This window comes from Alexandromys fortis, unplaced genomic scaffold (assembly GCF_014885135.2).
Source record: "Alexandromys fortis isolate MF-2015 unplaced genomic scaffold, M_Fortis_MF-2015_v1.1 scaffold_18, whole genome shotgun sequence".
In the NCBI taxonomy this organism is placed as follows: domain Eukaryota; kingdom Metazoa; phylum Chordata; class Mammalia; order Rodentia; family Cricetidae; genus Alexandromys; species Alexandromys fortis.
Window position 1 is genome coordinate 15,197,444 of NW_026067897.1, and position 15,717 is coordinate 15,213,160.

The window sequence follows — 15,717 nt, forward strand, 5'->3', positions numbered from 1 at the left end:
GCGGGGAGGGGTAGACATGTCCATTCGGTATTTAGAGCAGTGACCTGTGAGTGTGTGGGGCAGCTTGTACAGAATGCTGGGGGTCCCCATGCCTAGTTAAGAAGGCTCATGCAGCAAGTAGGGCACCCTTGACTCCTACCCCATCCATCCCCTCAGCCCGCCCTAGCACAGGGCACCTAGGCAGGTTTTCAAATAGGTAAAATGGTATTTGCGTACATATATTTTTTAAAAGTGTGTTTTTGTTGTTGCTGCTTGCTTATCGCACGTTGAGCATTCGCTAACAAACACCATTGTTTCCCAGGCATCTGTATTTCTTACAACTGAAGATGGATGTTTGCGAAGGAAGGTAATGAGAATTTCGTATTCTTCTTTTCCTGTCAGGCTAGCCAGATTCCTGGTTTTAATCTAATGAGCACTCATTCCTGGCAGCAGAATTCAATTTAAACAAAACCCGTATGTTGGGCTGTTTTCAACTCGCCTTGGTTTACAGAGGCTAGCGGTCGAGAAACTTTGTTCCATACTATTCTTATTACAAAAGATCCAGGGGTCTTTCTGGTAGAGACCTGGGGATTTTAAAGGGGAAGAAAAGACCCTGGATGTGAAATGGGCCTTAGTTCAGGTAGCAGAAAGGTGCAAGTTAGAGGCGCTGCTGAGCCCATGGTACTTCTGGGTGATTCCTCTTCTCTCTGGAAGGAATTGTGTTCAGATGTGAGCATCTGTTTGTGAGTCAGGACTCTGGGTATATCCAGGCCGTCCCAGTGCTTGGAAGGTAGCTGCGAGTGGCTAGAAACACAATTAAAATCCCAAGCCCACAGAACCCCATCTTCCAAATCCTTAGTACTTTCTTTCTTTTTAAAGATATGTTTATTTATTATTGTTAGAGATAGAGTGAATGTGTGTGTGTGTGCATATGCCTGTGTGTGCATACATGTTATGCCTGATGAATGAATGCATGTGAATATGCCTGTGTGTACATATACCTGTGTGTGCATATATGCATGGTGAATGAATGTGTGTGCATATATGCATGATGGATGAATGTGTGTGTACATATATGCATGGTGAATGAATGTGTGTGCATATATGCATGATGGATGAATGTGTGTGCATATAAGCATGATGAATGAATGCGTGTGTGCATATACCTGTGTGTGCATATATGCATGGTGAATGAATGTGTGTTTGCATATATGCATGATGAATGAATATGCATGTGCATTTGTCTGTGCATATATGCATGATGAATGAATGTGTGTGTGCATTTGTCTGTGCATATATGCATAATGAATGAATGTGTGTGTGCATTTGTCTGTGCATATATGCATGATGAATGAATGTGTGTGTGCATTTGTCTGTGCATATATGCATGATGAATGAATGTGCGTGTGCATTTGTCTGTGTGTGCATATATGCATGATGAATGAATGTGTGTGTGCATTTGTCTGTGCATATATGCATAATGAATGAATGTGCGTGTGCATTTGTCTGCATATATGCATGATGAATGAATGTGTGTTTGCATATATGCATAATGAATGAATGTGCGTGTGCATTTGTCTGTGTGTGCATATATGCATGATGAATGTGTGTGTGTGAATATGCCCATGTGTTCACATATGCATCATCGTACACATGTGGAGTTGGTTCTTTCTTTCCACCTCTACTCGGGCTCAGGGGATTGAACTTGGTCACCAGGTGTATGCAGCAAGTGCCCTTGCCTCCTGAGCCCTCTGACCTCCTGGTGCCTTAGCATTTTCTTGTCTTATGAAAAAAATCCACAGCAGAAAAAGAGCCCCATCTACTTCCACTCTACTCACCCCCACTTTTTCCAGGGGCTTTAGTTCTACTGCCGAGGGTCATCAGAGGCCACTGGCCTGCCGCACCACAAGGAGGCTGGGAGTTGTGCCGGGTGACATGAGACAGGAGCCCATGAGGCCAGTGAGACCAGTGTGGGTAGTGGGGGGGTCACAGCTGACCGAGGATTTCAGGAGCTCTGCTGCTACTGTGGCCTAGAAAACTCACTGTGGGTTGCTGGAGATAAGCCAAATTTAGGGTTGGTGGAGAAAATAAAAATTGGATTCCCCGGGACAGCAAGAAGGCTCTCCCATCCCCCATTCCAGCTGGAAGCCATATGTGGTGGACTTGGAGGAAAACAGAGGGCGGGCTTTTCATACCCAGTGGAGGCGGGTATCTCAGTCCACCAGACAGAAGAGAGCAGCTGCAAGGTCTTAAAGCAGAGGGCCAATACGTGTCTGTGTGCACGGAGAGGCTGAAAGAGACCAGCGCTTCCCTCTGCTCCGGTCCTGCAGGCCAGAGACGGGAGCCTCCGTGAGGGGCTAGCAGAACCGCTGACTGTTTAGTGATCACAGCCCACCCCACAGGAGCATCATCAACTCTCTGTATCTTTTCCCCATTGCATCCCTTCTCCCCCCAGCACAATCTGTGCACCAAGGCTGGGGACTCCTCTTTTACATTGTGAGTCAGCCTCATTATTCTTCAGAACATGCCTGGTTCCCCCTCTTGGGCTGTTCTCTGCAGGCATGGAAACCCGTTCTCTGGCTCCCTTATGTTCAGACACCTTGTTTTTCCATAAATACCGTCCTAGTGCCTGTTCTATGGGGCAGGTTCCAGCCCGTGCTGGCCACCTGGCCAGGGCCTCCCCTTCAGCCTTCCTGTACTCAGAACGCTGGGCCTACATTGTCTTCCTTTTTGCTTTCCCAAACAAGATGCTCCTTGGAGCGTCCAGATGAGTTAGGAGGAATCTACACCCTGAAGTAGGCCCCCGTAGTGCCTTGTCAGGTCCCCAGGTGGCTTCACCACCTGCTCTCAGGCTCATCCCAGGTGTGCATTAGGACATCTGTGGCCAAGGATATTATGGTTCCATTAGCATTTACCTCAAGATATCAACTTTTCTGACTGGTTTGACTAGTCACTGGTAACTGGTACTGTAGGACCATCTCTTCTCTGCAGAGATGGGTCATCCAGGGCGGTCCCTTTATTTGACACACAGAGGCCTGAACCCCAGAGAAAGAAATCTGCATAGGAGTAGATGGGACCCTGAGAGGAGAATGCAGGTTGTTATTGCTCTGGACTAAGTGTTTGAACAGCGACCATTCTGTGGATTTTATTTATTTATTTTTGGTATTTCGAGACAGGGTTTCTCTGTGGCTTTGTGGCTTTGGAGCCTGTCCTAGAACTAGCTCTTGTAGGCCAGGCTGGCCTCCAACTCACAGAGATCGCCTGCCTCTGCCTCCCGAGTGCTGGGATTAAAGGCGTGCACCACCACCACCCAGCTGGAATTTTTTTTTTCCCTTCAGTCTCCATAGGTTCTTTCCATTTAGTCTCAGCCTCCATAGCTTGTTTCTTGGCTGTCCCCCAAATCCATCTTCTAGCAAAGACACTAGCTAGACAGTAAGCTCATCTTGGTAGGAGAGTGCTCGTCACCTACCTGTCTCCCCCCCCCTCCCACTCTCCTGAAGATGCTGTGATTCAGAATGGACAGATAATGAGCAGCCCTAGGAGCATCCACAGATCCAGAGAGACACGAGTTTCCACTGGAACACTCAGAATTGCTTTACTCATGGACCAGGGGGCCTTCAGATAGGGGATGCAACCTTCGTATGTACCTCAAGAACCTGCAGGAGTACAGTGGACAGAAAGGGGGACTGCTGGGGGCCACCCCATTAGACAGGCAAGTGATGACTCACACGTGCGAGCTTCATAGGCTGCCATGGAAACTACATGTTCTCTCCGCTTGCCACCGGGCTGGAAGATGCTTTTAAAAATCTCATTGTCTGCCAGTGTTGCTGGTAAAGACGCTTTTCCCAGCCCATTCTTCCGCCCAGCAGGGGCCCTTGCTCCAGGTCTGGTGGCTGAGGTCTTGAGCAGACCACAGAGTCAGATTTGAATGGAGAGAGAAAAAAAAAAAAAAAAAGAACAAAGACTGGTGATGGTGCTGAGAACAGGCATCTGGGGGAGGGGGGGCAGTGAGGTTAACTGGAAATAAGAACAAATCTAGGCCAGGACTGGATTCCTAGTGGGTGGCAGAAGACAGAGAGACAGGCAGATGGTTGAGTCCTGAAAACCTCAGCAAGGTCCGTGGGTTGAGGAATCGTCAGGAGTTAGTGAATTAAGTAATTGCAATTGTTAAAACATAGAATGCCTTTCTTCGCCCTTTTTCCATTTTAAAAGGTGTCACCATTCCAGGACAGACGTATCCAAGAGTCCTGTAAGAGGTAGTCAGAGCCCAGCGAGTCTCGGGTCTATTAGAAAGCATGGAAGGCTGCTTGCATCTCAGGTTCCATTTCCTCCCTTTCCCTCTTGCAATATGAGCGTGCTACCCAACCTCAGACCGTCAGCATCCTGGCCTTTGTGGTGGTTATAATTTTAAACCAAAAGTTATTTTTTTTAATCAAAAAACTCTCGAAAGTATTCCCTGTATCATTTGAGAACAGTTCGTATCGCAGTTGCCTTTAAGATTCATGTTGCTCATTAACAGTTAAGGGAACAAAGAAAGCCACAGACTGTCCGTGATTTATGCGTGCCCATGGTTCTTCTGTCTCACCTCATCCTCCTCTCTCCCGACAGGTTGACGTGCCCTCTCAACTCAGCCGTGGTTCTAGCCTCCTATGCCGTACAATGTAAGTTGAGGGAGACTGACTAGGTGGTGGCCATCTTGTTCCAGCTAGCATATTGAGGAAGCCCCTGGCTGCTCTCTTTGAGGTAGTCTCTTCCCCCAGGGTCCTGGGATGGAGCGCCTCGTGCTGTCCTGAGAGTAAAGCTTTTAACCTGGCCCACACTCTCCTCTTACTTGGGGATATCGGATGGACAGTAGTGTGGCGGGGGAAGGAGCGGTGTGGTGTCTATATTCCCCCAGGGAGCTATGAAACGGCAGGCAGCTACACCCGGCTTTTTCCAGAGCCTCTGCCCAGGTATTTGGAACTGCTCTCCATACAAACCCCTGCGGAACAATATTTATATCTCCTGCCCCCTCCGAACATGGAAACTGAGACCCAGCTGGGTTACAGAATTTGCTGGAAGGCACCCCTGCTGCTTGCCTGATGCCCATCTAAAGTGCTGCTGAGATCTTATGAATTTATATTCAGAGCATCAGTGTAGCCAATGGGTTATGTGGGTTATGTACTGGTCTGTGACCATTCAGAAGCAGGAAGATCACAAGTTCAAAGTTGTCCTTGGCTCCATGGTGAGTTCCAGGCCAGCCTGGATGACTTGAGGCTAGCCTTAAAAAAAATATGTATGAAGAAGATAATTTGAATGTTTTATTTAGCCCACTTAAATATTATTTTAATATATAATCAGCATAAAAAAATGAATGAGCTATTTTTGAGGGTTTTTTCTTTTTCTTTTCTTTCTTTTTTTTAATTAAATCTTTGAAATCCCATCTTGGTTTTGCAATTTCCATGCATTTCCAATTGAACAAGCCACACGTAATTACGGGTACCACTGTGGATAGAAAATCCAGATAAAGTTTTCCCTCTAAGGCTGATTAAGCTACCGAAGAAATCTCTTCATTCTGTCATTAAAAGTTAATTGTATTCGGTGTCAGATCCCATGACAAGTGAAATGCCACTTTGCCTTTTGTTCACTGTGTGGTGTCAGCATAGAGCACCGTGTGACTTGTATTGATCTGTGTAGCAGCCTAAGACTGGAGTGTCTGTCCCCTCTGCCTTTTCCAGAGGTCTTAGCCAACATGGCAGGTGGCTAAGGAAGCACCCTAGGTCTTTCTGACCAGGTCTCAGAGCAGATGCAGACCCAATTACCCATCATTCTGTGGCCTCAGAAATATCACGGCAAAAGAGAGAGAAAGGAAAAAGGCTGCTGAGGAGGTCCCAGGTGCACGTCCTCCCTTAGCAACCAGGATAGCAACCAGAGAGGTGAAGAACATTGCTGGTGAACCTGCAGCTTACCTGCCTTCTGCATGGAACCAAAGAGTGGGAGAACGAGGGATACTGGGGTTGACCCCACGATGTTGAGCATACAGCTAGCCTCCTAGCCAGGCGGGGCACCCAGCATCAGCCCCATCTTCCCCGCCTCCTCTTCTCAGGATGAGAAACTCAAAAGAGGTTGCTCTCTTTCTGCGTCACCTCTGGGGCAGACCAGCTTGTGGCACCCACATGGGGAATGGCCAGTGTGTGATGCTTCCTGGGAAGATATGAGCCAACAGATAGGGCACCAACCACAGACCAAAGAAACTATTCCGTCCAAATCCAGGTTAGTTGGCCACCGGGTTTATACTTAAAGGAGCGTGGCTGACTTTAAAAGGAGCTGCTTCACCAAATTCCACCCGACATGGGTGATGGCCTCCTCAAAAGCTGCATGAATAGAGCTACCCCTTCAGTTAGCATCCACCTGTGTACTTCAGCACCCTCTGAGACCAGGAAGAGCTGGGGCAGGGTGGCATGTGGCTGGTAGTAGGCAGGAAAGAATGAGTTCTACAGTCTAACGACCCTCACTCCTTTTAGGAGTTAATAGGCACTGTCTTGTGAGGCTCCGGGACAATTATCACGGCTGCTGTGATTAAGATGGCGCCGGCCATGTCATGCCCAGAGAACAGTGTGTTTTCTGAATACATAGCCAGAGTCAGCGTGTTTTCATCAGTCTCCAGATTCATGGCTCCCTTTTCTTCCGGACTGACCAGTGACAGAGGCAGGGGCAGGGACTTTCTCGCATTGAAGACAAGGTGGATGCTCACCGTTAGAGGATGAGGGCTGAGGGGAAGAAGGGGAGAATTGTGCTCAGTTTAGCCCTACCCTATCCATTTGTCATTGAACCTCAGGCTTCCCACCTGTGAATGACGGTGATGCTGGAACTTGGCAATATGGCTGCTTCAGATTAAATACTGAATGAAGTTCAAGGTGGCCCCTAGACAAAAGTTCTCATAGCTGAACCAACACTGACCGAGTCAGTGAGAATAGGTAGGGATGGAAGCCGTGTTGCCTGGGTCTTGGCTTCTATCTGTGTGACCTGACCTTCCGGGCCTCATGGTGTCGGACAGGACTAGAAATGTCTGTTCTGCTTTGGAAGGTGGTAGGGAAGAGATCACTAACCACTGTAGGAAGAACTCTTCGTGTAGTTTTAACTCTTACTGTGTCTTCCTGTCAGTCCAGAAGAAAACCGTGTTGTCTGTAGGGTGGGCCAGATAACTCCTTGTATAACAGTGCTTGTGGCCAAGCTTGATGCCCTGAGTTCAGTCAGGAACCCACACTGGAAGGAGTTTACTGACACCTGAAAGCTGGCGTCTGACCTCCCTACACAACATGGGAAATAAAAACTAAATTTAAAAGTCACCCATGATAGGCAATAAGCTATTATTAGAGGAAAACTAAAGACCTGTGTTTAAGACATCCTGTTGCCTGCCTCTGCCGTCAGACTTCCCACTGTGGGAGGTGGATAGAACTGTGGCTACAGAAAGTCATTAGAGGCCCGGCAGTGTGGGTGCAGGCCTTTACTCTTAGGCAGAGGCAGGCAGATCTCTGAGTTCGAGACCATCCTGGTCTGCAGAGTGAGATCCAGGACAGCCAGGGCTACACAGAGAAACCCTGTCTTAAAAAAACAACAAGAACAAAAGGATACTTTGCATTAAATAAATAATGTTGTAAAAAATTGTTAGAGCCTAAAAGGTATAAGCTGACTAAGGTAGAAAACACTGCTTTGCTGTCATATTAAACAAATCATGGGTTGTCAGACAGTTTGAAGTTTAACCTCTTTATAGTCCTATAGCCATGACATATAAATATACACGTATTTGCATGCTCTGCATACATTTCTTTCTGTTTTTGTTTTTATTTTGTTTTTCAAGAGAGGGTTTCACTGTATAGCCCTAGCTGTCCTGGAACTATCTGTAGACCAGGCTGGCCTCAAATTCACAGAGATCCGTCTGCCTCTGCCTCCTGAGTGCTGGGATTAAAGGCGTGCGCCACCACCACCCGGCTTATGTATACATTTCTCACAGGACTAATTCTTAGTTTTAAAATTAGCAGCTCAAATGTTATACTAACTACATTCTGTCTGATATATTTTTCAGGTTGTTTAACTATGAATGTCTGTTATTTAAGTTCTGTCTGTGATCTGCTAACTGAAGCACATTTTCTTATTAGATTAGAAAGTATAGTATTCAAGAGACAAAATACTTTCCACACAGTGGCTGAAGATGGCTGCTCGCTAGTCAAGAGCTTGCGAGGCACAAGTAAAGGTTCAAAAAGCCTGTAGTTTTTCCATAATGTTTTCTGAGTCTCTGCTAGGAGCAGGCTCTGGATCAGCCTCAGGATGAAGGAAGCTTACTTCTCTCCCTAAGGGCTCTGCATCCTGGTGGGGATTCAGGCTCTGAGAAAAAGCACCGAGTGTGAGCCCTACACTGCTTGCGGAGGGGAAGGGAAGTAGTCTAGAAAAGTATCGGAGGAATGAGCCCCAAGAAGAGGCTCGGAGATCAAGTTAGAGTGGGAAGAATAGCAGGTGGAGGACTTGCCCATCAGGCCAGATCCATCATTTGAAGCATGGGTACCGGAGATAACAAATTTGGGGCATGTATTTGGCAAATAGATAAGACAGGCCTCTGTGGTGGGAGTCTAGGGATGTAGGTCTGCCTTTTCTTCTTCTTATCTGTTTAATAGGAATAAAGTATTACCCATGTTTTTGGGGATGTAGCGGACATTTGCTCAAGACCTCCAGTGAGGTGATGTCATTGACTTCCTTTGCAGCCCCCCACACCCAGCTCCCCAGGCTTTTGCAAATATGTATGATGTGGCTGCCAACGTTTCCCCCTAGTGGTTATCCCCGAGTTCTGCGCAGGAAGGCTCGCTGGTCTTATGCCGAGATCCAGATGTTTGTCAGTGACTTTGCTAACGCAAGAAGCTTATACTTTTATTCCTGTCGCATGGAAGTTGGGTTGGAACAACCAGTTAACAGGACAGATGAGCAAATAAATGATTCCGAAGGCTCTCCGTGAGCTAAAAAATCCAACAGGAAATGTGGAGCGGTTTCTGCCTTGGGCTTGGGAAAAGCAGTTTTTTACAGCACTTGGTTGGCTTTTCCGGGCATCAAGAGAAGACTCAGCAGCTCACTGGATGGACAGACCGGGAACGTAGGGTGACAACCTAGGCCAGTGTCACCTAGGTCTTTACTCTGCTGAAAATAGCCCGTATCAGGGCTAAGTCTCTTTTCCCTGGGTCTCAGTTTCTTTCTCTTTAATGCGAACTCCAATGAAGATACATTAATGCTTCCTCACTGGGTGCCCTGTAAGAGCATCCCGGCGGTATCTTTTTAAGCACATTATTGTGAACGTCACCGCCTCCGCCCCTCACCTGCCACCCTTGCGCTTACACGGAATTTGGCCCCAAGCAGAGGTTCAGATTAGAAGTGTGGAATTGGAAACTAATGAGGCACTGGCTCACGTGGCTCAGAGCTTATCAGAACTGTTCCCCGTGGAAGGTATTTCTAGAGATGTTATCGATGCTTGTTGATGTCGACCAGACGGAAGAGGCAAGACTAATTATGACTTTCCCTCCCCTCCCCATTGTATCTTAATAGCTCGTTTTGGAGACTTTAATCCTTCCATACACCATCCAGGCTATCTTGCCGACAGCCAGTTCATACCAGATCAAAATGATGACTTTTTAAGCAAGGTGGAGTCGCTCCATGAGCAGCACAGGTGCGGGGATGGGGTGTGGGGAATGCTGGAACTCAGACCGGGTATTTACAGATACTGTATCACTTTGTGTGTTTGATGCCCCCTTGGCTTCCTGTGGTTTTCTTTCTTCCTTCCTTTCAGCCTTTAAACTGGGATGGTGGCAAATACATATTTAGCATCCCTTGAGGTTTTGTGAAGCCTAAGAATGCAATAGGAATTGAGGGTGATAGCCGGCACATTCCTCCTTCAAGAGGTCATGGGTTAAATTAGCTAATTCCTCAAGGAAATGCCCGTTTTCAGTCTGATTGATTGGCCTCCAAGCTGATTGAACCACACATACCTTTTAGCCATTTACCTCGTTTAAGAAAACAGGCCATTCCCTCAGGTGTTGTTGAGTGGACAGACAGGAGAGCTGACAGGGTGGGTGGGTGGTCCTGGAGTCAGACTGCTTTTCCTCGACTCTGATACTCCCCACTTCCAGTCCCTTCTTCCCACGCCCCATGTGACTCAAAGCTCCTGTGGCAGCTGCTCTGTCCCCATTAAATGAGGACCACGCCGACCCAGGCCAGCCCTCCAGAGACACTGCATTTCTTGGGAAGGCCATAAAAACAAAGGGCAAGCTACCAGCGTACCTTCTTAGAGGGTGCTGCCAGACCTCTCTCCCGGAATTGCTCCTGGGACAGAAGTCAGCGTCCGAAAATAGCACAGGGTCACTGGTCTTTGAAGCGTGAGGCCACTGTTGAGAGAATAGACAGGCAAAAAGATGAAAGATTACCTATTAATTGAACAGCTTGGCGCGATGTAGGCAGGCATTTTGAAAGGCAACGGGTAGTTGTCACTGTCTGAAGACCTCTTGGAGAGCCCATTAAGTGGGGCGCGTTTCTTCGTAAAATCCGAGGGGTCCAGAGGAGGTCAGGGTCCATGGACAAGAAGAAAAACCTGCTTCAGTAGAATTAAGTTAGAGTGCTTTGGGGTACTAGCCCAAGGCATTTTAGTAACCTTTAATAACAATTACAGGAGACTGTTGTGTTTTCCAGAAACTTTTAGTTTTTAAAAGCTCAAGGTAATGTTCCCCACCTACTGAGTGAGTTTTGCAGTTTCTTTTTTTCTCTTGCAGTGGACTAAAGCAGTCTGAAGCAGAATCATGCTACATCAACATAGCTCGGACCCTTGACTTCTACGGCGTGGAGCTTCACGGAGGCAGAGTATGTATCCTTTAGCTCAGAAACTATTGTTTACTTCTAATTATGCAAGTTCACAGACTTCCTTGGGGGGAGTTGTTTCTCTCCCATTGTAACAAGTAAGGCCTTTGAAAAGCTGGTGGGGGGCTGGAGAGTCGGCTTAGTGTTAAAGCCCTCCTGTGTGAAAAGCTCTTGTTCTTGCAGAGGACCTGGATTTGATCCTCAGAACCCACAGGGAGGCTCACAACCTCCTTGGGAACCAGGCATACATGCAGGCAAAACGCTCATGCACACGAAATAATAAATAGCACAAATCTAAAAAAAAAAATTAAAGAGAGAGATACTTGGAAAGCTTATTGAGTACTTATTGGTTTATCCGAGTGTTCTCAGTCATTCAGTCAATTGCTCTTGTGCACTTGAAGGATCAAGGCACAGGAGACTTAGAAGCTTTCAACGACTGTTTGATATTATGGCTAAATGGGTAAAACCCATTTTCCTGTGTTCTAAATTTTTTTAGTAAGCATATAAAATGATGAATTTAGGGGCTCAGGCTGTCTCTTGGTTGGTGGAGTGCTTCTCTGGCATTCATGAGGCCCTGGGTTTGATTCTCAGTGCTGTATAAGCTAGGCGTGCTGGTATACATCTGTGATTCCAGCACTCTGGAGGAAGACACAAGAGGATCCAAAGTTCAAGGTTATCCTCAGCTACATAGTGAGATTGAGGCCAACCTGGGCCCCCATCTCAAAACGGGGTGGGGGGGCGGTGTTAGTGACATTGTCATGTTTGCATATTATTGTATTTTGCTCATACTCAACCCATCATCACCCTTTCTTGTCTCTCCTCCCCCTTTACCCCCTTTCCCCTACAAAAGGCCCCCTTTCTACTTTGTGTGATTTTATAAATCCATTTTAAGTGGCAATTTAATGAACTTTATAGTATCTGCTTACAGCTTAAGTGTTACTCAGATTGATTAGAGCTGGTTACTTAAATACAGTAATGTGTGTACATCTGTGTATGATGTATGTAAGTGTATGCGTATGCATGCTTGTGTGTGTGCGCGTATGTGTGTGTGTGTATGTAGGTGTAGCTAGATGCGAGGTGCAGGCATGCCTGTGGAGGCCAGAGGTTGATGTCCAGGGTCTTCTTAGTCACGCTGCACCTTCTTCTTTTGAAGCAGTGCCTATCACTGGATCTGATACTCACTGGCTGGTGGCACCGTGGGCTCCAGGGATCCACACCTGTCCCTTCTTCTCAGTGCTGGGGTTACAGTCATGTACAACCATGCCTGGGTGCTGGGGATTGGAACTCGGGTCCTCATGCCTGCACAGCGGGCAGTTTGCTGACTGAGCCATCTCCCCAGCCCTATTCAAGCTTAATAATTTTTTAGAAGAAATTATGGGGGCGTGACACACCTCCAACAAGGCCCCGCCTCCTGATCCTTCTGAAACAGGTCTACCAGCTGGGCACCAGGCACTTAAATATATAGACCTGGGTCGGGCATGGTAGAGCATTCCTTTAATCCCAGCACGAGGGATACAGAGGCAGGAGGATCTCTGTCAGTTCAAAGCCAGCCTGGTCTAAATAGTTCCAGATTCAAACCGCCACACTGGCTAATCATGCGAACATTAACATTTCTGCCTGCCATTGGCCCACGTCATTCCCTCCATGAAGCAGGTATCGGGCTGGGGTGATCGCTCACTCCATCAAGTTCTTGTTACAAAGGCACGAAGAGCTGAGTCTGAGCTCAGAACCCAAGTGAAAAGCTAGGCTAGGTGATCTGTACTTGACATCCAAGCACTGGGGAGGCAGAGACAGGAGGACCCTGGGCCTCCCTGGATGGCTCTGCTACCTTCCTGATGAGCTCCAGGCCTGTCTCCAAGACCAAGGTCCATAGCTCTTAAGGAATGACGCCCAGGGTTTTCCTGGCCTCCATACGCACAAATACGCATGTGCACACACATGCGCCCCTGCACACACGCGCACAGTATTGCTTAAGTACCAGCTTCTGGCTAGTCTTTGTTCCAGGTGTTTTCATAGGTAACCCTTTGGGTGGTTCCTTGCTAATTGGCGTTCTTAGTTAGCATCTCCACAGGTGAGAGAGCTAGAGCCTGTGAACGTTGAATAAATGATCCAAGCTTCTTTTGCCTGTTTAAAAAGCTACGCATTGTGTGTGAAACTTCCAGAAACACTTGACTTCTTTGCTTCACTTCTGTCCCAAGAGTTCTCCATTAGATAGGGTCTAACATGGTTCATAAATGGTGGGGAATATATTGGCTCTTATACAGTGACATCTTTGGGATGTAACTGGTAAGTTGTATGTCCTTTTGCAAATTTTTTTTTCATTGATAGAATGTTTTGAAAAACCTTCAGTGGCAGAGTAGGAATTAATGGCATTCTACTGCCAGGTTTAGTCTTCATCTTCCTCACCCTCGCCTCTCAGGGAGCGTCAGGCTAGCCACAGCCTTGTTCTTCCCCGCACCATTCTGGCTTTGCTTCCAGGTGTGCTTTTAGCACGAGTACTCAGGACTTCCTCTGTATCGGCACCATTTCCTTATCTAGTTTCTGTACCCACCTTTGTTCCTTTGTTGCTCATAAGTGATGGCCCCACCCCACGAGAAAATGACTTGTTGCACCTGCCGTGTGCCGGTTCTCCATCGAAAGCGTCATATGCACAGCCCTGTTCTCAGTTCCTTGGTTATTTTCTCTGCTCTCAGCCTGATAGAAACTTTAAGGTGCAAAAAGGAAAATGCAGGCTCTCCTGAGCCCCCAGCGACATAGGCAACTAGTGGCAGGCCAAAGGTTCACACTCACTTGTGACTGGCTCTACCCTGGGTTCCTAGTTATGCCATCTGATTGGCAACAGAGACACGTGTGACTCAAGGAAGGAACCCTTGTCCCTTTGAATGTTACTTGTTCATACTCAAGTGGATTTAAAACAGCTTTAATTCTCTGTGTTTTCCTCTGCTTCTGTATGATATATGGCTGTGCCAAACACACAAGCCCTTAGCCAGCGTGGTTACATTGGAGTCATAAGCAACATTTCTTTCTTAATTGGATTTAGAGTCATGTCCACAGGTGTAATTTTTCCTTATTATTTAATAATGGCTAAAGCCTCTTCAGTAATTGAAGTTGAGATTTGTATGGCGTTGTATGGAGAAGAAGCCTGTTTGAGTCTCATGTGGCTCCCAAATGCTGATGGTTGAAAATGAAAGAGTGTTTTTATATTTGGTTCTGTGGAGTGAATATTCTTGCCTGGTAACTTCCTAAACGAGGTATCATGATATGCTCTGTGCGCGCGCGCGCGCGCGTGTGTGTGTGTGTGTGTGTGTGTGCGTGTGTGTGAATGTGTATGCGTATATGTGAGTTCACTTTAGAAGAACTGGGTGCCAAGTGCGTGGCTCTTAAGTGGCTGCTACGTGAGCTTTTTCCCGTGTTCAGTGGCCTTTCCCCCTCTTGAGTGGATGCATGCTACTATTTATAAAAGCGTGGGTGCTTTAAAGTTAGCAGAGGATGAGCGTGGCTGTAACACACTGTGAACCTGGACTCTTCCTTCCTTCCCTCCCCCCACCCCAGGATCTGCACAGTTTAGATCTAATGATCGGGATTGCTTCTGCGGGCATTGCAGTGTACCGAAAATACATTTGTACGAGTTTCTACCCTTGGTGAGTGCAAACGCTTGGGGTTGTCTGAGTCATGCCTTAAAAATATGCCGAGTAAAAGCGATGCTGGATCTAATCTTAAAACTTTTGATCTCTGAAGAAGTCTAGCTCCCCCACCCCACCCCACCCCACCCAAGTTGTAAACTCTGAACTCAAACTGAAATCAAATGAAACTTGATCCGGATTTGGCACTTGGGAAAGTAAACTTTGGTTTTCATTAACTTCCCTCTGCCAGTCGTCCTGTGGTAGGGGTGGTTGGTGGATAAATGGCACAGGCAGGTCTTGGAGTTGAGCAATCTTTCCACTCCCTTGTTTGTGTGTGGAATCAGACCTAGATTCTGACAGTCACGAGCCTGCAGGTAATACAAGCCTTATATGTGTGTGGGGTCCCCCCCCCCACTGCTTACACAGCTGTGGTAAAGTTTAATCTATGAATTAAGTCCACTAAAAGATTTCAAACAATGCATAATAAAATCAAGCAGTTATCACAGTATACTGTAATGAGAATTATGTGTGTATGGCCTCTCTCTCTTGAAAGAGTCAAGGCCAGTAGTACTTTCAAATTGTGGTGGACTCCAGGCAATTGAAACCGTAGAAAACCAGAGCAGAGGTGGAGAAAGGGAGAAAGGAATTGATTTTCAACGTGAGTTTGAGTTGACTGTAGTGCACTTTTATAAAGGACAGCACAAACGTGTGTTGGGCAGGGGTGGGGCGGGAGGAGGAGAGTGGGTGCGGCAGGCCGTGGGATAGGAGAGTATAGCGTACGGTAAAGTGGCCACACGGAAACTCAGAGGAAAGGAGATTCGGGTGGCAGAGTTGTGGCCTGCCAGATATGTTTAGGTTTATACCCGTTCCTCTGTTTGACTGCCTAGAACTTCACAGAGTCAAAGGTGTTCATCACAGACACTTATGACAGTGGGGGAAAAACCTATAAATAAAATTATAGGGGTATTAACTGTGATCGCAGCTGTCATATTATTGAATGTTGTCGTATCCAAGTCTTGTTACTATGTGTTTTATTTATCCCACTTAAACATTGAGTAAGCCATTCTTAGTCCTGGTTTCTTAGCAGAGAAAGCTGTAGGAAGGACAAGGAAGTTTGTAAGGACTGTCAGACTCGCGCTGCTAATAGCGGGGCAGTTGAAATTCCCGTCCAGTTTGTCACCCAAGACCTGTCTTATTCTACCACTAAACGTTGTATTTGTGGGGAAGTGCAGGCTACACACTTAAA

At 46.9% G+C, this 15,717-nt stretch overlaps 1 protein-coding gene across 6 annotated transcripts in view; it reads left to right on the forward strand.

Annotated features, from left to right (window-relative positions):
• The window catches only part of Ptpn3 (protein tyrosine phosphatase non-receptor type 3), a 142,914-nt gene that overhangs the window by 82,327 nt on the left and 44,870 nt on the right, over nt 1-15,717 (forward strand). For 5 of the 6 annotated variants that reach the window (XM_050165068.1, XM_050165091.1, XM_050165082.1 and 2 more), the window contains exons 6-10: nt 302-346; nt 4,588-4,640; nt 9,547-9,667; nt 10,764-10,851; nt 14,401-14,489. In XM_050165068.1, the coding sequence (XP_050021025.1) occupies nt 302-346; nt 4,588-4,640; nt 9,547-9,667; nt 10,764-10,851; nt 14,401-14,489 (396 nt within the window). The remainder of the gene's footprint in view (nt 1-301; nt 347-4,587; nt 4,641-9,546; nt 9,668-10,763; nt 10,852-14,400; nt 14,490-15,717) is intronic. The other variant, XM_050165097.1, reaches the window with a different exon arrangement.